Raw genomic sequence first — 24,817 nt, forward strand, 5'->3', positions numbered from 1 at the left:
AAAACCAACCTATTCCTTTAGGTCCTAATAAAACCTTGTTACCCGTGCTTTCACAACATTTCCTTTTTTGTAGCTGCTGACCTCTTTTTTAAGGAAACTTTACAGAGGCCCTGTAAAACCTTAAGTCAGACCTGGAGGGGTGACTTAGAACCACATTCGCTCCTGCTACGGACTGCATGTGTATGTCTCCCCTAAATTCATCTGTGGAAGCTCTCATAGCCTATGTGCTGGTCTTTGGAGGCGGGCCTCCTAGGGGCCGTAACGGGGTTTAGATGAGTCTCAGGGATGGAGCCTTCATGCTGGGGTTGGTGCCTTCCTTCCTTATGAGTGACAAGATGGGGAGATCAGAGTCGTGTCTGGGCTGTGGGAGGGTGCAGCCCAGAGGAGGCACGGGGAAGAGGGCCTTGCTGCAGCCCTTGCCATGCAGGACCCTGGTTCTGGACTCCCAGCCTCCAGGACTGTGATATGTGAATGTGTGTTGTTTAAGCCATCCAGTCGGTGGTTCCTTGGTGTAGCAGCCCAAGCTAGGACAGCTCTGTGCTGCCCTCCCTCCACCCCCTATCCCTTCCCCACTCCTCCCCCTCCCGCCTCCTCCTGTGCCCCCTCCTGCAGCCTCTGCTCTTACAGGTCTCACCCCGAGCCTCCTAGCACCCCATGCTATGGTTGGGGGCATTTGAGGGGAGGATGTTGGGTTCACCTTTAGGCTTCTTGTCACCTGCCCAGTAGAACTGACCCAGAAAGGCCCCCGAGACCAAGCCCATCTTAGGGGCTGGGCTGTCCTGCGAGGATGCCAGACAGTAAACAGACGAGCTGCTTTTGTGCAGATAGTTAAAAACCACGAGTTGAGAAATCGTGGTCCTAGCTTTCATTAGTGTGTTTTTCTGTTTGTGATGGGTGACTCATTGGTCTGTGTCTCTGACTTTATGTTCCTATCTGGAAGTTTTCTGGAAGGAAATTTATTACCACTATAATCGTGTGGGTAGTTGATTTGGGTCAGCAGGGAGGGACCACTTTATGAATACTTTTCCTAAGAAATGGTATTAATTTTAGTTCCAACAGTTGCCTTTGACAAAGATTAAAAACAAGATTTGGCTAGTATCTGAAAAGCAAGATCTGTTACATTTAAATTTTTTATTTAATGGTCAGATCATCCATAATGGGTGGTGTCATTGCTGAATTAATTTGAAATAATTTATTTAAAAGGTACCCCTGTTCCCAAGTGTTACATAATGTGAAACCACCAGTTAAGGTAAACTTGTAACCTAAGGTAAGTGGCTGGAAAAACACTGAATGCCAAAGGCCATGGGCTCTCAAACTTTAGTGTTCCTGTTGTCAAAACCTCAGGTGAGCGGGTCCCATCCCAGAATTTGTGATTCAGTAGGTCTAAGGTGGGGCCAAGAGTTTGCACTTCTAACAAGCGTCCAGGTGATATGGATGCTGCTAGTCGGCAGATCTGACTTTGAGAACTGCTGCCATGGACTGAACCTGACCTAGGTTCTGCCGACAGTGACCCCTGTGTTAGTGTGGGATCAGGGAGCCATTTCACCCTCAACACCCACAGTGAGGTCCGCAAGGGTGGGCTTGACCAGCAGCTGTCATCATGGAGCGTCCGCACCGTGAGTGTTGGTTGGTCTGACATCTGTTAAAGAATCCGGGTGGACCAGATCAGAGGGCTCAGTGTGGGCAGCAGTCCGGGCAGATCCCCGCGTGGCTGATACTCATGGGCTCTCAGAAGCAGAGTCCAGCGGCTAGTCAGGGTTTCACCCCTTCTCTAGAGCGTGTCCGGAGGATGGCCTTGCTTAGTTAGCTCAGGAGGCCCCTCGCTGTTGACAGGCTTCATTCCTTATCATCTGCTTCCCCCCACACCAGGCTCTCCCAGGGCCATGCTCGAAACGCCCCATGAATTCATCACGATGTGTCGTTCTCCGCCCTCACTCCCTGAGCAGTGGTCTGCCCTCCCTGACGGCCCTCCCTGGTCACCCCGCGGGACCCAGCATTTGACCATTCTCCCGGCCGTCCCTTCCCCTGCCCCCTCGGGAGGGTCCGACCAGGGTCCCCTCTCCTAGAGATGGCTCTTCCATGAGGGCCCTCTGCTCTTTGGCCACCCCTGTGGGCTCTGGTCTGCCACTTCTCACACTGACCTGTCCCTGTCACGTGGCTACCCAGCTGTCTCCTTGGGGACAGAGGCTGGTTTTACTTCCTCATTGTTCTGGGGTTGAACTCAGTGAATGATTGGTCCCAGGGTGGTCCACACCTTAATTTGCAGCCTTGGATATGTGAAGTTATAGATCTCCGTAAATGGCAGGTGTCTGTCTGTCTGTAAGTAGATAGGTATTACGTAAAGTTGAAGAATAGTTTTTGTATAAATTTGAGAATAAAACTGTTGAGAAGAGCTGAGCCCCAGTCACGTGGGCCTGGAATTGTGTGTCACACATGGGCCTGGCTTCTTCTCCTCCTGTGCCTGGTTTTCCTTGTCCCCTCCGTCCAGACGGCCCCTCTTTGCTTCCTCCCTTCTGCTTCACCTTCCTGGAGATGCCCCGGCTGCTCTCATCCGCTGCTTCTCTGAGCTGCTCTTACATTATCTTCTGTGCTCAGGGCCGGGGTTGTCAGCCCCAGGGCTGCTGACTCAGCATGCGAGGGTGCTTCGTGGATCTGGCGGGGAGTGAGTGACAGGAGGAGTCTTCCCAGAGGGTGTGACCTTGGAGGAGCTGAGCTTTGGAGGAGGAAGGGGGTCAGCCACACAAAGGCCGAAAGGGCAGACCAGGCGCTGTCGGAGTGGCGGGCCCTCTCCAGCGCTTCCCGCCTCTGGAGACCACAAAGGTGGTGACCAGGGGCCTCCTATTGTTGGAGGGAGGCCCTGGGACAACACTGTTATTTTCTTTGTAGAATACCCGTCCTTCTTCCCCAGTATCCTTCAGTAAACCAGTTCGCTTTTTTCATCCCCAGTCCCAGGCTGATTGTGACGTCTAAGCAACACAGTTTTTGCCAGGTTTAGAATAAAATAGATATGGATGGTCATGGGAATTTAGCCCGGGTACCCTGGCCAAGGGGTGGTGTAAGTGCTCTTGGGGTTTTCATTTAAGCCCCACATCAAGGCTGTGGGCGGCGGATGCTGCTGCTGCTGCTGTGGGTTGCAGAGGGTTAGCCGAGGCACCCGGAGGCCCAGGGCTCGCTGCTTTCCGGGTTGGTAGGTGGCAGCCCTGGTGTAATGAGGGCCCCTCCTTTCCCTCTCTGCCTTCATTCCTGTCACCCTCAGGCACTGGCATGAGCCAGCCTGGGTCTGAGTTCTAGTCCGGCTCCACAGGCCTTTGTCACCGAGGCTGTCACAACATTCCTCTTATTGGGTGGTGACGAGGGTGGGCTGTGTGGTACTTGCAAGGTGTGCAGCCTGGCAGAGTCTGTGCTCACGGTGACCTGCTCGGGCCTCACTCTCCCCACCGGGAGGGGAGGGGGGTTTGAGCTAAGTCATCTTCGGCGCCCCTTGCAGCCCCGTTTCTGTGCTCCCCTCGCAAGTGGGGAGGGAAGGGGAGTGAGCAAGGAGCGAGGCAGAGGTCCTGCAGGCGGGGAATCCTCTGGAGCCAGGCCTGGTCCTGGACGCATCCTGGTGGCACTAACCAAGGGCCTTTGTGCCGGTAATGCTTTCCCACCCCAAGGCATCTCACAAAACTGCAGGAACCCCAATTTGAAATCCAAGGTTAGACACGTGGTAATAGGAGATCAAAGTGTGACAAAGTTCAGCATTTCATCTTCCCACTGAGGCTGAATGTTTGTTCCTTTTTATAGTTTTGTTGTCTTTAATCAAGAAACAAGAGTTCTGACCCTCAGTCCTCCCCAGAAGTACAGTATCGTCATCCCACTTGCAGATGTAAAAACATGCTATTTATTTCCCAGGATAATTTTATCCAGTGTACTAAATAAAACTTCATTTGTCTCCAGCATCTTCTTCATTCTTTTCTTTTTTTTTTTTTTTTTTTTTTTTTTTTTGTCTTTTTGCTATTTCTTTGGGCCGCTCCCGCGGCATATGGAGGTTCCCAGCTAGGTCGAATCGAGCTGTTGCACCGGCCTACGCCAGAGCCACAGCACGCGGATCCGACCATGTCTGCACCTACACCACAGCTCACGGCACGCCGGATCGTTAACCACTGACAGGGCAGGACGAACCCGCAACCTCACGTTCCTAGTCGGATTCGTTAACCACTGCGCCACGACGGGAACTCCCTTCTTCATTCTTTTCAAGCTTTTGTAGGCCTTGAATTTCCCAGCCGCTCCTTCTCCCCTATGGGGGTGCTTCCTGCCTGTGCTCCATAGCTCAGCTCCTGGGGAGCAGGGGAAGCTGGGGCACTGTCGGCTGGCCTGCTGTGCACCTTCTCTTCTCCGTGCCCCTTCCTGGCTGTACTCCCTGGCCCTGCCACTGCCCTGGCCTTGCCACTGCCCTGGCCCTGCCACCGCCCTGGCCTTGCGCCTTCCTCTTCTCCGGCTAGGCTGAGTCCAGGCCATCCTCAGTGGGCCGTGGACTCACCCTGGACGGCTAATTTGGGAGGGACCTTGATATTCCGTTTTTAGTTTCTGCATATCTTGGCAGCTTTTTTTTTTTTTTTTTTTTTTTTAAATAGTGTGCCTTCCTTCCCATCACATCCCCTCACCGCCTCTTCCCAGGCAGGGTTGGGCCCGATGCCCCCCAGCACTTTTCCACATCGTTTCATTATAGCTCTTCATGGGTCGGATCCGCTGAGCCTTGCTTTCCACGATGGCCAGGGTATTTTCCCAGTGCTATGGGATGCATGAATGAATTACACGTTCTTTTAAAAACTCTAAACCCCCCAAATCTTCCATGATCCCCAGTAATTAATACATAAATTAACCAGGCATGCAGTGCTGTCTGTAATCCAGGCATGACCATTCGTCCCTTCTGTTTCCACATGCACTGTCTATCTGGGCATTAGCCGAAATAGGTCAGTGCCTGATGGACGGATGTTCCCCTGTACACCTTGTTTATGCCGCTCCCATTACCAGAAACAGCCCATCAGTCATTGCCACCCATCTGAATTTGACTTGTCCTTCAAGAAACACCACTGCTTCCAAGAACCTGATGCTGATAAGAATGATAGCTGACATTTTGTTGAATGCTTGCTATGTGCCAAACTTTTTTTTTTTCCTCACACATTTTCCTATTTAATGCTCACACAAATCCTCTGATAGGTACTAGAATGCAAATTTTGCAGATGAGAAAATGGGTATAAGTATCCAAACCACTGGTTTGAGGTTAAGTAGCTAGATTAGTGGTAGAGCTGGGATTTGATCTCAGACATCTGTCTCCACAGCCTATGCCCTCGACCTGATACGCAGGAGGCGCTCATTTTCTTTGCTTAACTTCTAGAACACTTTCTTTGTATTTCTTAGCAGTTGTGTACCTCTCTCAGTCCCCCTGTTGACATTTGAGGGACTGTCTCATATTCACATCTGGATTTTTAGCTGCAAGTGGCAAAAAGTTAAAAACACTTCTTTTTAAAGAATGCCTCTTATTTAAAAATTCTCTTTTCCTATAGCTAGACCATCATCTAATGGGACTGTAGAAAAATAGCAGGGTTCTTTTTTGTGGGCTTATTTTCCGTAAAGCATCCAAAGAAGTCAGGGTAGGGTGTAGAGAGATCTGGGGTAAATGAATTTGTTTGTGACTTCTCCCCATGCATCTGCTGTTTCCCAGGCATGGGATATGGCGGGGACCACGAAAGTCTCTGCTCTTCTGGCATCTACATTCTATGGTGGCAGAGGCAGAGTTGTTCTTGCTTTGGAAACAGTTTGACAGCATTCATTTGAGGACTGCCTGTTTATTTCTTAAATGTACGCATTCATATTACCTTGATTTTCATTTTATTTATTTATTTATTTAGTCTTTTTAGCTATTTCTTGGGCCACTCCCATGGCATATGGAGGTTCCCAGGCTAGGGGTCGAATTGGAGATGTAGCCACTGGCCTACGCCAGAGCTGCAGCAACGCGGGATCTGAGCCGCGTCTGCAACCTACACCACAGCTCACGGCAACGCCGGATCGTTAGCCCACTGAGCAAGGGCAGGGACCGAACCCGCAACCTCATGGTTCCTAGTCGGATTCGTTAACCACTGCGCCACGACGGGAACTCCCCATATTACCTTGATTTTTAAAAGAAATTTTCTTGAAGCTCTTGGTAACAGCAGATGCTGCAGATGTTAATCCCTGTTGTTAACTTTTGCTCCAGAAATTTAATGTTCAGTTTTAATTCTTGTCTCCAAGATCTATTGGTATCGTAAAAACAGAGGTTTGAGCCTAACTAGAATTTTAGACTTTTACTTTTGGCATGGGAGATCGGGATTTTTCGAGAGGGATGGAGAGAGTCATCAAATGCTCTGGGGTAGGATAACAGAAAAGAGCAGAGTATTGGAGATTAAGGGTCTGTCTCCTCGTTTTCTTCATGGGGCTCCTTGATCTTAACAGGGCACTTCCATGTGATTTAATGTTCTGTTTTTAGAGGAAGGAGAACTGCAGTTTGAACCTGGTAGCAGTGTCCTTTAGAAGCAGAGGACAGGAGCCCTGTGGGGGGTCAGGCTGACACATCTCTTTTCCTCCTGTCCTGTCTCACTGACCGTGCAGCATCCCCTTCTTCCCCACACGTCCCTGTGCAGAGTGGAAGCCGAGGCAGCACAGGGCAGTGGGAGGACCATTTGGCATCTCGAGTATTGGTTGACGCACCCACGTAGATCACGTTTATGGCTCTATTGAGAGCATCTCAGCCGTGATTTAGATGGAGGCACTTGTCTCTTAGGGGCCAGAATAATGGCTGGTGTTTAAACATTTTTAGAACACATCGAAGGCCATTATTTCTGAAAGTCTACGTAATGTAAGCCTTCTGTATCCTGTCATTATAGGAGGTGCCAGGATAGTGAAAGCCAAGCCCAGACGGACCTGTTACTGCAGCGCTTTGGCTCTGTGGCTTTGTAGACTTTAGGAAGATGTCTGTCAGTACCTGTGATCCCCACAGTTGGGGCAGACGGAGGTGAATGTCGCTGCTGACGTTTTAACCCGAGGGACTGGAACCCAGAAGCTGTACATGTTTACAAAGGTCTGCAGAGCAGGACCAGCCCGGCTCAGCCTCTGCTGCTCTAAGCTGTGCTCTCCCACCTGAGTCTCTGGGCTCAGCCCCTCAGCAGGAGTAGAAGTTGAGGGCAGAAGCCAGATCCCTCGTGTGGTTCTGGAGAGTACTGAAAACATCAAAGCCTCTCATAGACCACTGAGCACCCTGCATCCCGGTACGTATAAGGGACTCAGTAGATACTGCTGTAAATGGCCTGGGAATTATCCAAGTTAAAACAATGCACAGACTTCTTATTAGAACAAGGTACTCAGCCAGCAGTTGTCCAGCATTTTCCTGTCATTGTCCTCACCTGCCACTCCACCCAATCCCTGTGTGTGTGAGTACACAGCTCACGAGACTGCATGCCAAACATGCATGTGCATGCACACGTGAACCAGGACTGATCACAGAGCTGTATCTCTGCCCTGAATCTGGAGTCTTTTGCATAGTTCAGAAAATAGCCCTCCTGGACTGACTTAGCCAAAGCCACATTTAGAATAAACAAATGTTTAACCATCCTCCTTTTGTAAATGACTGAACTCCTTTGTAACTAGGCTATTTTTTTTTTTTTTTTTTTTTGTCTTTTTGTCTTTTTAGGGCTGCACCTGCAGCGTATGGAGGTTCCCAGGCTAGGGGTCCAATGGGAGCCACAGCTGCTGGCCTACACCACAGCCACAGCAATGCCAGATCCGAGCCGTTTCTGCAACCTACACCACAACCCATGGCAACGCTGGATCCTTAACCCACGGAGCAAGGCCAGGGATCGAACCCACAACCTCATGGTTCCTAGTCAGATTCGTTTCCACCGCACCACAACCGGAACTCTGATAGTGTATTTTTAAAAAAAATTTTAATTATAGATGATAACATCAGTACTGTTACCACATAATATAATTTTGTCTGGAGGGGATGTATTTTTACCCACTCCCAGGTTTAGGAGAGTAGGTGGTGGGTGTCTTATTCTAATTTGGGTTCTGACTGGGGGTGATCTTGTCCCCACTCCTCCCTGGGGGACATTTAGCAGCGTCTGGGCATTTTGATCTCACTGCTGGTGGTGCCCAGGGATGCTGATAAACGCCCTGCAGTGCCTAGGACAGTCCCCCATGGCGGAGAATTAGCCCAAAATGTCAGCAGTGCTGAGGTCGAGCAACCCTGCTCGAAATTGCCAGGCGTATTGCTGACCTTTACAGTGGATTATCCTTTATTTAGCTGATCCACGGGTGAAATCAACACTCGTGCTTGCAGTCCTTCTTTGTGTTCTGCACTTGGCCTTGGTGCCCTGACCTTCACAAGCTCTGACCGCATGGAAGGCCTCATCACGCAGCAGAGAGCGAAACTTGGACCATGTTCTAGTGCTAACAGCACAAGAAAATGAAAGCTGACGTGATAAGTACATAGTGTTGCGTGAAACAGGAAGAGTGAAAACGTGGCCTGGAGCCTGCTGTTGGGAGTGAGCTTTGAGACCAACCACGGTGGTATCAGCTGGGAGCTTGAGGGACATGCAGGCTGTCAGCACACACACCCCCCCGCCCCCGCCCCAAGACTGGCTGAGTCGAAATCTGCATTTTAGGAAGATACCCACATAGTGTTTGTGCATCTGCAAGTTAGAGAGGCACTGGGTCAGCGTTTCTTCCTTTGGACGAAAACACACGTTGGTTCAAATTGTGGCTCTGACTCTTAGTAGCTGTGTGACCTTGGCCTCGCTACAGAACCTCACTGCCCTTAGTTATCTCGGCTGTAGAAAGGGGATAATAGCACCTGTCTGAGAGGCAGGGGTGACAATCAGGCTTATCCACGCTGAGGGCTCAGCACATAGTAAGAGCTCAAGGGACTGAGCTGAGATTGATACTAAGAAAATAAAGGCAGAAATAGAAGCCTTCGGGAGGCAGTTTCTGTCTTAAACCTCTCAGTCGTCATCGCCAGACAGTGCTCTTCCTCTGCAGGTCTGACTTCTCTGAATAGGAAAATAGCAAAACTGTCAGCAGTCTAGTTGGCAGAGAGTTCGTGGACCTGGGGACCACCCAGCCCAGACTCCTAGACCTGTGCCATCAGCCCAGCCTGAGGCAGCCTGCCCTGTTCATTGCTCTGGAATTGTGAAGTTAACTGAGTAGGAATTTTCAGGACACCCAGAGGAGAAGGGCTGTGGAGGAAGGACGAGAATCGGGGAGGGAGACTGGGAGAGGTGAGCCCTCGCCTTACTGTGAGGTTTGAGGGTGGGAGGGAGCCTCCAGATTAAGCCCACCCCACTGCTCTGTGGACTGGGCGGTCCCTGGGTTCCAAAGGGATGCCGACGTGCTGCTCTGACTGCTCCCTTGCTGCCGCATCAGCCCAGACAGCTCATTGGAATCACTTTTTGGGAACAAGACTCTCTTACAAACCTGCGGGAGTGTCACTACTTTCCAATATGAGATAAAGCAGAACTTGAATCGTAACTGCAGGGGTCCAGCAGAATTTTAACAGCCAAGATGATGAAAGAAAACAACAACAACAAAAAAAAGGGAAAGGGCTCAAGTGGAAGACTTCAAGCTGCACAATAAGATTAAATAAAAATAGGGACTAAAATTCCTCTTGAGAAAGGGACTAAACTATGTCATGTTCAGTGATGAGTAATCCCAAGTACCAGGGGGGGGGGGGGGGGGAGGGGCCGGTGGGACTGATTTGTCCTCTTAAGTATTTTGCCAGAGAACATTTTTCAATATTTGATTTAAATCAGGACAGATTTGCATGATTTAAAATTTTTTTACTATTAAAATATTGTCACAAATTTAGAAAGTACAGGAAATACGAAGAATAGCAAGCACCCCAAACCAGGATCTACCTATCTCTTCTTTTATCCAGTAGTTATTTATGAAGCACCTGCTGGTGCCTGGGACTGCTTGGTGCTGGACAAACCGTCGGTGATGAGGTGGCAGGGTTCCAGCCTTCTCAGAGCTTACAGTGTTGAGCAGCTAAATTTTGATATGTTCCCTTCCGGTACTTTTTTTGTGCCCTTAATGAATGTGTGATTACAAACGTAAAAGCTAACATTTGCTGTCTTCTTACTGTGTCTTGGACTCTGCTTTAGGTGGTTGGTATGATATGTATTAACTCAATCCCTTAACACTACTCTGAGGGAGTGCTGTTATGCCCACTTGACAGATTGGGAAATTGAGGCACAAAGAGTTCAAGCAACTTGCTGAAGATCACAAAATCAGTAAATGCAGAGTCTTGATTAAAACCCACGCAGCCTCGCTCCAGAGCCTGACCTATTTATTAATCACTAGATCGTACTGCCTTTCATAATACTTATACAATTGAGATCACACTGTATAGACAATTTTGATTCCTATTTTTATATTAACTGTTAACAAGTGTGCATCCTGTTACATGTGTATCAGTTTTATTTCTTACTTCCAAAAGAATTAGAATTTTAATATACTCATTTGTTTAATAGGATCATAATTAAATAAGCATAAATAGAAATGTGATGATAGGTATTTAAATGCTTACAGAGATGGTAAGGTGTTCTTAATTGTCAATTTTTTTCTAATATTTTATTTTTATTTTATTTTATTTTTGGTCTTTTTTGCTATTTCTTGGGCCGCTCCCATGGCACGTGGAGGTTCCCAGGCTAGAGGTCTAATTGGAGCTGTAGCTGCTGGCCTATGCCGGAGCCACAGCAATGTGGGATCCGAGCCGTGTCTGCAACCTGCACCACAACTCACGGCAACGCCGGATTGTTAACCCACTGAGCAAGGGCAGGGATCAAACCCGCAACCTCATGGTTCCTAGTCGGATTTGTTAACCACTGAGCCACGATGGGAACTCCTGTCAATTTTTTTAATCCTGTACTTTTAAGGGGAGTTTGGGACAAGGTATTTTAGGGAATTAAACACTTTGTAGCTTGTGCTTGATTATGAAGCAGGAAAACAAACCCAAATGAAGGTAATGAACAGTCAGTGGTGGTGACCATTCTGTAAATTAAGCATAACATGAAATTATGTTGGAGCTATTGAATGGAAGCGATTGTGTGTCGTCTCATGGGCAGTTGCGAGACTCAGGTTGCTGGCAAATGGCCTTTCACGGCACGTTAAGAATGCCTTATCGTTCCCACTGTGGCACAGTGGGTTAAGACACGTGGGTTGCTCAGAGGCATGGGTTTGATCCCAGGCCCCCACAGTGGGTTAAAAAGGATCTGGCGTAGGTCACAGCTGAGGCTCAGATTCAGTCCCTGGCCCAGAAACTTCCATATGCCTCGGGTATGACCATTAAAAAAAAATAAAATACAAAAGAATGTCTTGTGTCAGATGAGGCCCACTTGTGCAAGAACTTACACTAGCTCCTCACAGCTAGTTTCACGGTGAATCGCTGGGATGTTCTTCGTGCATGTCCGTCAGGTACTAGTGCGTCATAACGACGCCGTGTGCCAGCACACAGTGTCTGCAGCTGGGAGAGGTACAGATTCGTGAACTGTAAAGAGTTTTCAACTAAGAAATGGAAATGTGAAAATCGATGACATGGGAGACATTAGAATCGGAGGGCCATCTGGCCTGCAGGGGTGGCTACACAAAGCCTGAGCTTCTGCGTTACTAGGCATATTACTAGGCTGCTCTGCGCTGTAGTCTCCTTCAAGCTAACACGTGCCTTCTGGAGCTGGATCAGGATGAAATGAATCTGTCTTTATGAAACACCTGGCTTGGTGCCCAGCGCTTGGTAGAGGATCCATTAATGGTCACTGTTATTATTGGCTATTAAATAATTTTTAATCTTCTTTTACACCACCCAGTTTTATAACACAAGTGCTTAAAAAATGCGCATGAAGCCAGACCACTTGGGATCCAGCCTTGGCTCTACGCTTCCTGGCTGCAGGGCATCGGGCAGGGCACACCTTAAGGTAGTTGAGTGTTTAATAATTACACATAAAATCCTCAGAACAGTGGTACAGAGTGAGTACTGAGTGAATGTTTGCTGTTGTTATCAGTAATACAGTTGTTAACTCAGAAGATAAAATATTATACTTTAAAAAGTAGGTATCTTGTACCTACTCAGTTGCTGCGACTTTTGCTTACTATATGACGTATGATTTGTTTGGTGTTTGTGACTCAGGCGTAGTTTCTCAATGCATGTGAAAATTTGAATTTGGGGACTTCAACTCCCTGATGGCTCAGTGGGTTAAGGATCTAGCACTGTCACTTCTCTGGCTCAGGTCATTGCTGTGGTGCAGGTTCAGTCCCTGGCCTAGGAGCTTCTGCAGGCTGTGGGTGCAGCCACAAAAAAAAAAAAAAAAGGAAAAGAAAAGAAAAGAACTTGAATTTTAAATTTGGTGCTATCATTGTGTAATTGAATGAGCAGAATTTTCTGATTTGATAGGATGTTTAAAAATAAATTTTTATTGAAAAATGACCATTCCGAAATGTCCTTTTTCATCCCCAGATTATTCAGACCTGGGAGAGCTTCCCCCACGATCTCCTCTAGAGCCAGTTTGTGAAGATGGGCCCTTTGGCCCTGTCCCAGAGGAAAAGAAAAGGACATCTCGTGAGCTTCGAGAGCTGTGGCAAAAGGCCATTCTACAACAGATACTGCTGCTAAGGATGGAGAAGGAAAATCAGAAGCTGCAAGGTCGGTTTGCACTTTTGATATTGAACAGGCCTGATGGTGAGTTAATTTGTCCTGACTCAGAAGTGGAGCACATTAGACAGAAGCGTGTTATTCTTAGAAAGAAAAGGAAAAAGCGAGGTACTCTAAAATGCTCATGTACGCACATACATATTAAATACCTGTTTGCTTTTTCAAAATAAGTTAATACCTCCTAATTTCTGGAGGTTTAATAATAATCTCACCAGCTGTATTAAATGAAATCTTCTGAGAGACATCCTTCAAATGTAAGCTTTAACTCTCTGAAAAGTGTTTTTTCTTCCCTCTCTCTCTCCCCCTGCTTTGTCCTCAGCTGTAGTCTGTGCCTGGGTGTTAGGTATGAACAGATCTTCTGTAAATCATTACAGTTCAAAACCCCACCTGTGCATTTGTAGCGAGTGGCAGGTAACCTGAAAAACAGACGACTAGGCTTCAAGTTAGCAGTACCCTACCTGTACCGATATTAGGGTTTTACGTGGACAGACGCATTTACTGCTGATGACGGCTCGCGAAGGCAGGTAGTAAGTAGCCTGAAGGGGAAACTAAGACTCAGAAGCCCAGGGTTATGTTAGTATCAAAGTAAGACGTGAACTTTGAAAGTTTAGACTTTGTTCATCTCCTGTTTCCATAGTCACTTGAAACAATAAATATTATTTTCAGAGTAGCTAAGAAGCTAAGTTTGATGTACCGCGGGTGGTATAATGCAAAGAGCACGGGTCTTGGGCTGTAGAGAGCTGCCTGGATGTAAAAGAAGGAGGCTTTTGATTGGGAAGTCTGAAGATTCTCTTTAAAGGGAGGCTGTACATTCTTACCCGCTCCAGAGCGATTTTGGAATTAGAGTACATTTCATTGAACTTCCTCCTTGGCTGTAAACCTTCATCTTTTACTGTGGTGTTTGTATAGAGCTGAAAGTTAAGACACCAAATCTGATGAAGAAGGTTCATTGTCCAAAGAAGTATATCAGTCTTTGACCCAAACCAAGGAGTCAAATGCAAAGGAATAAGACCTTTTGATAGGACAGTAGTCGAGCAGTTGGAACAGTCTGGGTATGAGTGTAGCGAGCTCTCAGTTCACGGTGCTGACACTGAGGGAGACGCCGAGGGGGTGGCTCCGTGCGGCTGCTATGGAAGGGGACGCTGTGGCAGGGAGCAGAGCTGAGAGCAGCGAGTGCTAAGTTTTCTTCCAACTCTGTTTTTCTCCGTTTTCTTGTATGTTCTCGAAGGTAGTCCTGAAAGCAGATGTTAAAAGAGATCTAATAGTGAGGGCATCACTGAGTTCCATCTGCTCAGGGACAGCATGGGTATGTTGATTGGGATTTTTGGTTGAAAAGCAAAAAGCCAATGATACGCATCACATAGGTCATAAGCCTTAATGCGTATCCTGGCCAGTCTTGCAGATGAGAGCCGCGGGAAATGCGTATCCTGGCCAGTCTTGCAGATGAGAGCCGCAGGAAATGCATATCCTGGCCGGTCTTGCAGATGAGAGCCTCGGGAAATCCGGGTGTGGTTGTGAAGTGGGAAGGATGCTGGCTGATTCCTTAGGAGTGTTGGGAGGAATTGAGACTATAATTGATGAGATGAGATCTGATTGCTACAGAAGCAGAGCTTTTGTAGAGCCTCGTAAATGATGACCAGGCAGAGTAGAGCAGACCGGAAAGCGTTTCCTCAGGTATCTGGAACACCTTGCCAGGGGTTGCGTGAGGTTTACTAGCCCTTGCCAGCATCCTCATTTGCTGCTTCTTCATTTCATCCTACAGGGTTCCATCCTGTGTGGTCTTTGATATTTACTATTTGAATTCATGTCTCTCCTTAGCTCTATAAAGTCCAACATATGTTTACTTTTGTGGCAGAAGCACAGCACACTTGCTAAATATCATTTAGGAAGTGTCATGTTGATGTATAAGTACCTATATGACTGAGAGAAATAATCACCAATAAGAGCCTGATGGTGAATTGCCTAAAAACATTGAGTAAATTTTGTTGGGGTGACATGGCTGGGGGAGGCACAGAACTTTCTCATTAAATACAGAAGCAAGATTTGACAAGAACCAAGTAGGAGTGTACTGGAGAGACAGTCATTCTTTCACATTTTAAAAAAAATTTTTAAAGGGAGGTTAATTACAGCCGGGAGGGGCTCTTGAAATTAATCAAAGGTTCAGGCTGAATTGTATGCTCTTTGGGAAAAATTAGAGGAACACACATGAGGAGGTTCTTCCTATGGACAAGCCTTTCCTCTGGCTTTTGAATATACGGATCAGTTATTTATTACTATCCTGGGAGCACTGCATTCAAGAAATTACCAAACCACGTCATCCAAATCCACTTCACTTCACTTTGCTGTAGACAGTTGGAAGCTGAGTTGTGATTTCCTCAAGGATAAACAGCTGATCTTCAGTAGAGTTGGGACTGAAATGCAAGGCTCTGTTGCGGGCCCTCCGCCCTCCACGAGGCCGTCCCCTGCTCTAGGTGAAGACAGAGCAGCGGATGCAGGACAGCAGGGCTGACTCACCACAGCCTGCTGGTTTTGGTCCGTGCCGTGTTGATTATTGGGCTGATTTATATGATTTCATGTTGCTGATACTACATCTGCATAATGATAACACATTGAATTTTGAATTTTAATTGAACTATAATTGAAAATATTTTTGAAAGATTTTCCCTGGTTAAACAAAATACTACATATTGATTATAAAAAATGTTAGAATTTTGGAGTTCCCGTTGTGGCTTAGCGGTAACAAACCCAACTGGTATCCATGAGGATATGGGTTTGGTCCCTGGCCTTCCTCAGTGGGTTAAGGATCCAGCGTTACCCTGAGCTGTGGTGTAGGTCACAGATGCCACTCGGATCTGCTCGAATTGGTGTTACTGTGGCTGTGGTATAGGCTGGCAGCTGCAGTTCCCTAGCCTGGGAACTTATGTATGCTGTAGATGCGACTGTAAAAGAGAGAAAAAAAATTAGATATTGAGTGCAGTTTTTCTAAAATCTCTACAAGTTTGAGGCTCCCAGCCCTTAGCGTTCCCTTTCTAAGATTTCAAGAGATGGGGGCAGGTAGAGGAGCATTTGGTCTGTGAAGGCAGTTGCTCATGGAGCAGAACCAGGGACAGGCAGCCACAGCCTACCCTATGCAGTGGCAGCATCAGACCTGAACATTTGTAGTCCAGAGTCAGGGTAGCTCACATCCATGTTACATGGTGATTAGATGACTCTTGTGCAAAGTTATATTTTGACCTCGTTTAGTCCTGGTTTCTCCTGGCCCCAGAAACTCAAACATGGGTATGCTAGACCTATGTTTAATTTTGTAAATAGTTTGCTCTTGTACCTGAAGTTCTTGCCTCAGAGCCGTGATGTTTGTTGGGTCTTTGTACCATTTGTTTGGGTTGATAAGGCATTTTGGAGGCCACTGATTTTAGGGAGCAGTTTGTCAGATACTAAAACAGAAGGATGTTGCTTGGGCCAACAGCAAAATACATAGCTTAAGGCTTTTCAAAAGCTGCATCTTCTGGCCAGATATTCCTGTTCTGTTGACGTCATATCTTCTTGCTGCCTCTTGTTGCTTGCTGGGCTGTTTAATGTATACAGACATGCTCACAGTGGAATTCACTGCCAGAGCAATGTTTGTTGGCACTGAGAGTCCAGGGCTGCTTGCAGTCACTGTTTGGCAGGGCTGGTCCCGAACCTGATGTGCCGCAAGGGTTAGCTCAGCTCAAATGGCCTCTATTGTGTGTTCTTATAGCCAAGAGCAATCTAGGCTTGACATAAAAAAAAAAAAAAAAAAAAAATTGAACTCCACAGACGTAGGGAATAATTTAGCAGGACCTTGAAAATGTATTCTTCAAAGAAAGAAGGAGAAGAATAAAGATAGAAGATGAAAAAAATCATAGAAGATAAGAAGGAGGCAGCAGAAGGCCTAGAGTCTCTTGGCTGCCCGCCAGCTAGTAAATAACCTTGGGAGAGTCTCTTACTCACTTTGAACTTGAGTTTCTGTGTCTGTGATGTGAGAGGCTGGACAAGGCATCTCTGCAAACCTTTTCAGGGCCATCTTTTGATGCATTTATATGTGCCGGCAGGTACTGAGTCATTTAAGTACCGAATCCATGCATAAAATGAATAAAATCTTACTATTTGGTTAGCGTAAGCCAGATTACTTGAGTTATTAGCATTTGCTCAAGTTTTAATGCAAAAAAGAAAATGTTTTATGTTATCAGCGCTTACTTTGTAAAGCAACATTATTTAGATTTTTTGTTTTTATATTTTTCATAATTTGTGGAGCACTCTAATTAATAGACATTTTGTAGATGCTTTGTATATTTCATCTCACTTAATCCTCACAGAAGCAACTCAATGAAATAGCTGTAATTCCTGTTTAAAATCATTTAACTTCTTGCCTTACACCGGGGCCCTGGGCACCATAAGGAGCCCGTTCAGCTTCAGTCTTCTCCAGAATAAAGTTGGGGCAGGGGGAGAACTGGCTTGTGAGAGGTGTGCTGTGACTTACCAACATGTGTAGCCTAGAGGACTAAGAACAGCTCTGTGCCAATAAACAACTTATATGCAGTGGACAAACTTCTTGAAAGATGCAGTTTATGAAAACTTAACCAGGAAAAAAAAGATACGATAGGCCCTATGTCCATTAAAGAGAAAATTTGGTTTGAAAATCTTTGACTCAAAGAAAACTCTAGGTCTCAGTAGCTCCACTGGATTCTCTCAAACATTTAGGGCCCCTAATTGATGCCTAGTCTCAGAAAAAAAATGTGTAATTAATAACTGCAAGCTCTTCTGCCTGGTGGAGAAAGGCAAGTTGTCAGGCCCCTTCTGCCTCCTCTTAGGCCTTGGGGGGTGAGGGTCGGGGACTCAGTCTTCTCATCCAAAAAACCTGCCTCGTAAGCGTCATTAAGATCAAGTGTTACTCAATAGACTGTAGTTGAGACATACAGTATTTTTGTTTATTATTATCATAAAGACGGGTTTATCAGCCCTGCTGAAGTCTGTGTATTGGCCTGTGCTTAGCTATGTATCCTAGCTGCTCTTCTAACAAGCTCTCAGTCTAGATCTGAAGTGTGATGTGGCATGGGTTTGGGGGCTGACCACATCACGACTGTGTCTAAGTAGGGTTTAGTGGGTTTAGGTGGGAGTGATGTGGTCAGTTTCCATCCTTAGAATGGTCAGTTTACACTTTTCCTTTATTGATTTTCCCTCCTGGTTTGTTAATTGAGATAGAATTCCCCTTATTGCAGCTGTAACCTGAATACGGTTGGGAGGAAATAATAGCTGTCTTCATGCGTTTGAGGAGATGCCATATGAAAATGGTAGATTTATTCTGCTCAGCCCCAGGCAGCAGAAACACAACTAAAGGTAGAAGCTACTTGAAGGAGGTTTGGCTCAAAACAAGGAACTGTCCTTGGAGAGCCTCTCCTAGCTTAGATAAGGTCGTGAGATCCTATGGTGCCAGGTGCTGGGAAATCAGACACAGTTCCTGCCCTTGCGATGTTGATAGTTAATAGGGCAGTTGTGCGATGTATAGGGTTGGACAGGTATGGGATGCGTTTTAGCAGTCGAGTCAACAGAATCCACTGGGGTGAAGGAATAAGAGGAATCAAGGATACGTCCTAGGTGTTTAGTTTCGAAAATTGGGAAACGGTTGGGGCAGGAGCAGTGTCTAACTTGGACCTGTTAAGCTGGCTGTAGCTGCTCGACCTCTCAGCCGTGGTTGTGAAATGGGAGACGTGCAGCCGTAGTGTTTGTTCTCTAATGTGCTCTTACATTGCCTGTTCTAGCCTCTGAGAATGATCTGCTGAACAAGCGCCTAAAGCTTGATTATGAAGAAATCACTCCTTGTCTTAAAGAAGTAACTACAGTGTGGGAAAAGATGCTTAGCACTCCAGGAAGATCAAAAATTAAGTTTGACATGGAAAAAATGCACTCGGCTGTTGGGCAAGGTAAGCTTAGCTGGGAGTCAGTCCCGCCACCCTCACCCCTCGTCGATGACTGGGAGGAGGTACAGAATGAAAACATTTTGGAAGCCCGGTTTCAGTGGCCATCTCCTATTTATCATGTCTTTACCTCACCTGTTTCCAGATGTCTTAGGTAATTGATGTGTCACCTTTTGTGATTCCTCTTAATTAAATTAATTAAAATTCCCAGAAAACCAGGAAACAGAAAGAAGACAAAGGAAAGCCAAAGGGCTTAGCTGCCTACAAACTGGTGAAGATGTGACGATACATGAGTTAAATAGTAAACTGACAGCAAACTGTCTGGCTTCCCCCTGGGTGCTCTCGAGAGACAATGTAGTGTCCGCACAGACTCCAGGCAGGTGGTCTCCGGGTTGGATTCCAGTTTCGCCAGTTCCTTTGCAGTGCGATCTCAGGCACGTGGCGTAACCTCTCTGAGCCTCACTTTGCACGTGGGAGAGACGTGGGTGACGGCAGCGGCTGTTGTGAGGAGCACACATGCCACAGATGTCTGCTGGGCTGAAAGGCTTTGGAAGGTGGGCAGGACGTGCTGCTGTTTTCAGTGTGGTCTACGGAGTGGGTTCTAGTCCAAATAGTTATCGATCTGAGGTAAGCGCAGGACTTGAGAGTAAGCATCTAGAAAGTTCTCCAGCGATTTGACAGTGATCCTAATGAAAAAAATGTGAACTTTTCATGTTCTGTCCGTCTTTTTTTCCCCATTTCATTCTTCTGTTTCATTTTTACCTTATGTTTTATCAAAGCATCAGTAGTGGAATAGAATATTTAAAAAGAAAAAAAAAATAAAAAGAAGAAAATATTACAGATAGTTTGACACCGTTTTAGAGCTTAATGATTGTCCTTCATGGACTGTTAGTGTTTAAGTAAAAGAAAACCATTTCTTAAAAAGTGTAGTAGTGTCTGCTGGCAAGATGGGAAGCTTTCTTAGTCTGATCTAGTTCAAGTGCTACTGACTTCTGGTCCATCTAGGCCTGAATAAGCAGGTGTTTAGAATAAGAGATACAGGAGTTCCCATCACGGCTCAGTCGAAACGAATCTGACTAGCGTCCATGAGGATTCAGGTTTGATCTCTGGCCTCGCTCAGTGGGTTAAGGATCTGGCGTTGCCGTGGGCTGTGGTGTAGGTTGCAGGCATGGCTTGGATCTGGCATTGCTGTGGCTGGGGTGTGGGCTGATGTGGGTTTGACCCCTGGCCTAGCAACCTCCTTATGCTATGGGTGTGGCCCTAAAAAGCCCCCCCCCCAAAATAAGAAAAAAAAAATAAGAGGTACAAACATATACACATCCTATGATTATCTCCTGACTTGATCAGTAGTTCAGTGGACAAAGTTACACAAGCAGTATTTGTCTCCAAGAGGAAATGGAACAAAGTAGTTTTTTTACTGTGGTTTATTAGGTGTTAATTAACCTTTATTTGCATTTTGATAGCATCAATTTTAGTAATAGTGTATGTAGTTACCACTAGTTACCACTTTCCCCTTTCTATAGGGAAGGAAATTTGGACCCAGAGATGTTGAGGAGTGGGCCCAGGGCCACAGAGCTGGTCACACCCCAGACTGCTAGAGTTGTAGCCACCCTCAGGCGCTGCCTGAGGGTGAGCTGGGCCTCAGCAGTGCTGTTCTTCGAGACCGGCAATGTGGTGGGATGCCAAGACTCAGGTGCTGAATTGGCCAGCAGCTCCCAGTGTGACCTTTGGCAGGTGTCCTCTGCCTCCTGGGCTCAGGCCTCCAGCCTCCAGGCTGGTAGAAGATGAGGTGTGGACCCACAGAGAACCTCCCAGAACTTTTCCAGTTCTCACGTTCTTTGTGGTTGCTGGAGGCTGACCATGGCACCAGGTAGCCCCAGATCGCTGTTCTGAAAAAGAAGAAAGCAGAGGAAAGAATGAGTCTGCCTTCCCCTCTTCACTGTTAACTAGACGATGGTCTTCAGGTGGCTGGACTTCTTCTCAGGGTAAAGTGCATGTGGCTGTGACGGCTGTTCCAAATGTTTGAGCTCCTTAGGAGCCTGGCACCTGATTACGTGTGGGTTTTCATCACGCGCCTGTGGGGGGACTGAATGGAAGTGCTCTAGGCATTGGGGCCTGCGTAGTGTAGCCGGGGCTAGAGAACCGGACAGTTTATATACGGAGATAAACCAAGGCTAACCTGCCGTTTCCTCGTGCGTCCCCAGACATCGTCACATCACTTTGTGGCAGGGACTTTGTATCTCTGACTATAAAAGAAGCTTTGTCAATCATTCAGTTGGTTTCAGTATGTAAGATTTAACAACTCCAAACAAATGATCGCAGTCCATCTCAGCTCAGCGTTGGAATGAGATCAAATCAGAACTGCACCTTTGACTTTTCCAAGCCCTTGAAAGAGAAGATAGACCTTGTGTGGGTAACAAGGCCTCTCCTTTTAATGATCTAAAGACCTCTTAGTGACGGAAATAAAGAGATTTATAAGCTTCCCAAGTTAGTTAGATTAGGAGTGGCAGGATTTTAGGATGTCAACTTAGGAGAAGGAAGAATAATTCTAGGGAATTTTAAATAATTCAGAGTCCACTTTGGCTTAAATGATTTCTCTAAAGATATCAAGCTAGAGCTTTATAACTGGAGCATACTCTCCTAGGAATGGGATTGCAAGGAGGCTGCCTGAGTCGTTGGTGATACGGACCAGATGCAGACTCTGCTGCTTACCTTTGACCCATCACTGCCATGTCTAGAAACCCATTCTAGAAATTAATCAGTCAAAAATATACCGTAGAGGAAGAATGCTTATTGTGGCACTGTTTAATAGCCAAAAAATAAAGCAGGATCCCCCCCCAAACCCCAACCATGTGATCACACCCCGTCATATTCCTTGAAAATGACACAGATTTGTATTGGCTGGTGTAAAAGATGTTGAGGCAATCGTTAAGTGAGAGAGGACCGCCTCACCTCGTGTACAGCTGTGTGTCCGTGTGTACGTGCAGAAAGTATGTCCCGTGTTTGCTGATACCTGAGCTGAAGCAGGATGGCTGTATCCGGTTGCCGGCGTATCCCTGCTTTATAGCCTGTCCACGTGTGATAATGAATAGTCTTCCTCCCCTTCACTTTCTGAAACTTCCTGCTTTGGGTGGTGAATTACATGTTCCCTCTAGTTATGGGTGGTTTTTCACTTGCTTCTTTATGCGTTTTCAGAAGGTTAATTTGCCCCCCCCCCCATTTAAATAGTATGCAGACCTTTTTTTTTTTTTTTTTTTTTTTTGGTCTTTTTGCCATTTCTTGGGCCTCTCCTACGGCATATGGAGGTTCCCAGGCTAGGGGGCTAATCGGAGCTGTAGCCACCAGCCTACGCCAGAGCCACAGCAACTCGGGATCCGAGCCGCGTCTGCAACCTACACCACAGCTCACAGCAACACCGATCGTTAACCCACTGAGCAAGGGCAGGGACCGAACCCGCAACCAATTCCTAGTCGGATTCGTTAACCACTGCGCCACGACGGGAACTCCAAGACCTTACTTTTAAACTCAGTAAAGATTGAAAGGTATTTACATCTGGGGGAGGGTGGTCTCCTGCCTGCAGGCCCCAGTCCACTGCCAGGGTTCTCTGGGGGGTGGGGGTGGGGGTCAGGAGCAGAGGTGAAACAGAGCATGGAAAAGGGTGTTCCCCATCATTCTTAGCAAAAACATTGGCTCGATTTGCATGACCCTGTGTTTTAAAATAAAAAATCTAAGCTTTCTCTTAAATACCAGAATATGAGGTACTGTCCAGTGACAGCCAGTATTCTTTTCCTCCTACAGATAAAAGTTTGATAAGATAATGGGAATGATTTAGTAAAAAGGGAAAATTGGTCATGTCATAACTTGGGAAAATTTCCCAGTTTGAAAAAAAAGTAGTTTGTGAAAAGCCCCACTATAAATCACTGAACATGCTGACAGTTTTTTAGCTCGCATTTTCTTCTTATATGGTGTGAAGTTTTTTGTATGTGTCCACGTATACCCCTCCCCCCGCCCCAAGATACCTCTCTGAGCAGGAGTAGAAAGGAGAAAAGAAATAGAATCATATAAAGAGGCAGCTAGCAGGCGTATTAGTTTCCTGTTGCTGCTGTAACAAATGATCACAAAATTAGTGGCTAAAACAGCAGAAAAATTTCCCTCCCAGTTCTGGAGGCCAGAGTCTGAAGTCAGAGTGCAGGCAGGGCTGCACTTGGCCCGTTCCAGCTTCTGGTGGGTTGGCATTTCTCACCTCGGGCTACATCGCTTCAGTCTCTGCCTCCAACGGGCACCTCCCCTGCTCCTCTCCTCCGCTGCGTGAATCTTAGGAAGATATTGTCACTGGATCTAGGGCGCCTTGGATCATCCAGGGGGATGATCTCATTTCAGGATCTTTGTCTAACTTAATCATAATCCTCAAAAACTCTTTTCCAATGAAATAACATTCACAGCTTCTGGTAATTAGGACATGGAAATAGCTTTTTGGAGGTCACTATTGAACCCACTACACAAGGCCGTCCAGTTAACTCCTAGATAAACATTCAGAGAAAGCGTGGGATGTGGTCACAGTTACATGTGGCCCTGTCTTTCTCCCACAGGGTAAAACCAAATTACTCACTGTACTGTAAGTATCTCCGAGAGGTGGCTGAGTGGTGCTTTCTAAACAGTTCCTATGGATCTGAAGTAAATGAAAGTGATTCAACTCCACAAATGATTATTTTAGTAATTGCCAGTAGGAACATGAGCTATTTCCCCAGTTCCCATCTGAGCAGCAGCTTGTCCGACAGTGAGACCTTTAGAAGATGGCAGTCCCTTTTCCTGGGCTGCCGCCAGCTTGCTGGGTGGTCTCTTCTCGGCAAGGGGCCTCTGTCTCCTCCTCTTTATCTTTACCGGGGACCCTCCGCAGGCTGTGGGGATGATGGAAAGAGGTCAGAATGCTGAAGGCGCCTGTCACCTCACAGGGAGTGTTCGCTGCTGCTCTTCCCAGAGTAGGGCTGCTCTCGGTGCCAGTGACGGGGACGCCGGCAGATGACCTGCCAAGGGGCAGGCTTTCCGAGCGAGCGGCAGGGAGGTACACACAGTGCTCACATCTTTTTCTGGATGGAAGGAAAAGATTAAACCCTGCTTCGGAGGCTCCTTTTCCCTGAAGAGAGCTCTTCTCAGAGATGAGAAGGGTTTGGAGTCTCTTTCTCCTGTTTTCTCTGTCTCCCCATTTCCACATCTGGGCCTTGAAACAGTGGAATCTTGAACCCAAGACTTCTGATTCAGACCCTTCACTTTTTCTAAGGAGGTTTGTCCTATTTAACATTGTTGACTTTAAGAGAACTTTTCTTAGTTTAAGACTTTTTTTTTGGCTGCCCCCATGGCATATGGAAGTTCCCAGGCCAGGGATCCAACTCAGGCTACAGCAGTACCTGCCAGATCCTTAAGCTCCTGCGCCGGCTGGGGGTCAAACCTGCGCTGCCATAGAAATGCCAGATCCTTAACCCACTACCGCACCGCAGTGGGAACTTTCCTAGACAACATTTTAAAATACTCTAATGGCATCTAAAACATTAGGTAGAGGCTCTTAGATAATTTTTCTTATTTTTAGGTCCATACTGCCTGCCCACCAGGCATGTTCCTGCAGGCCACCCCCTGTCCAACCTTGGGCCCCTTCCTCCAGCCCATCCTTCCAGAAAGATGTCTCATCAGTGTCCCAGAACCTTGGCGTTGGTTCAGCTACTCCTTCCCAGCTGCAAACATCCAGTGCTTTCCTCCAGCTGCCAAATGAAGGGCAGGTTTCTTGCCCTCAGTTTTGCCTCTAGCAAAGCCCTGCCAGCCTGACTGCCACCTGCTCCCTCCTGCGGGCACCCTGTGCCGAGGTCCACGGAAACACTCACAAGTTCCTTTCCTCTGCCTCGTCCCCTCTCTTCGTCCCCCTGCTCTTGAGTCTTGGCACAATTGAAGGAGTCCAGGAAACCTTGATCTCCATCCTTCAGCCTCACCTCACTTGCTTCCAGCCCTTCTCAGAGATGGCATCTTGCCCTGCAGTTTCACATGCTTGCACTTATTCCCCTAGGATGTTATTAATTGGTACCAGATAGGGTCTCATGGCCATAGTCATCAGTTTACTTCCGCTCTAGCGCAGTCTGAACATGGTACATATACGTTTGAAAGATGGGAGGAGGCTGAG

At 46.8% G+C, this 24,817-nt stretch overlaps 1 protein-coding gene and 1 non-coding gene across 8 annotated transcripts in view; one reads left to right on the forward strand and one right to left on the reverse strand.

The window, feature by feature from the left end:
• Positions 1 to 24,817, forward strand: part of TBC1D1 (TBC1 domain family member 1) — a 220,231-nt gene that overhangs the window by 166,037 nt on the left and 29,377 nt on the right. For all 7 annotated transcript variants that reach the window (XM_021101100.1, XM_021101102.1, XM_021101101.1 and 4 more), the window contains 2 exons: positions 12,521 to 12,706; positions 18,496 to 18,657. In XM_021101100.1, the coding sequence (XP_020956759.1) occupies positions 12,521 to 12,706; positions 18,496 to 18,657 (348 nt within the window). The remainder of the gene's footprint in view (positions 1 to 12,520; positions 12,707 to 18,495; positions 18,658 to 24,817) is intronic.
• Positions 12,533 to 12,625, reverse strand: MIR9840 (microRNA 9840). Its single transcript, NR_128527.1, has one exon. It is a non-coding gene; the product is annotated as a microRNA 9840 (primary transcript).

The sequence above is a fragment of the Sus scrofa genome, chromosome 8 (genome assembly GCF_000003025.6).
Source record: "Sus scrofa isolate TJ Tabasco breed Duroc chromosome 8, Sscrofa11.1, whole genome shotgun sequence".
In the NCBI taxonomy this organism is placed as follows: Eukaryota; Metazoa; Chordata; class Mammalia; order Artiodactyla; family Suidae; genus Sus; species Sus scrofa.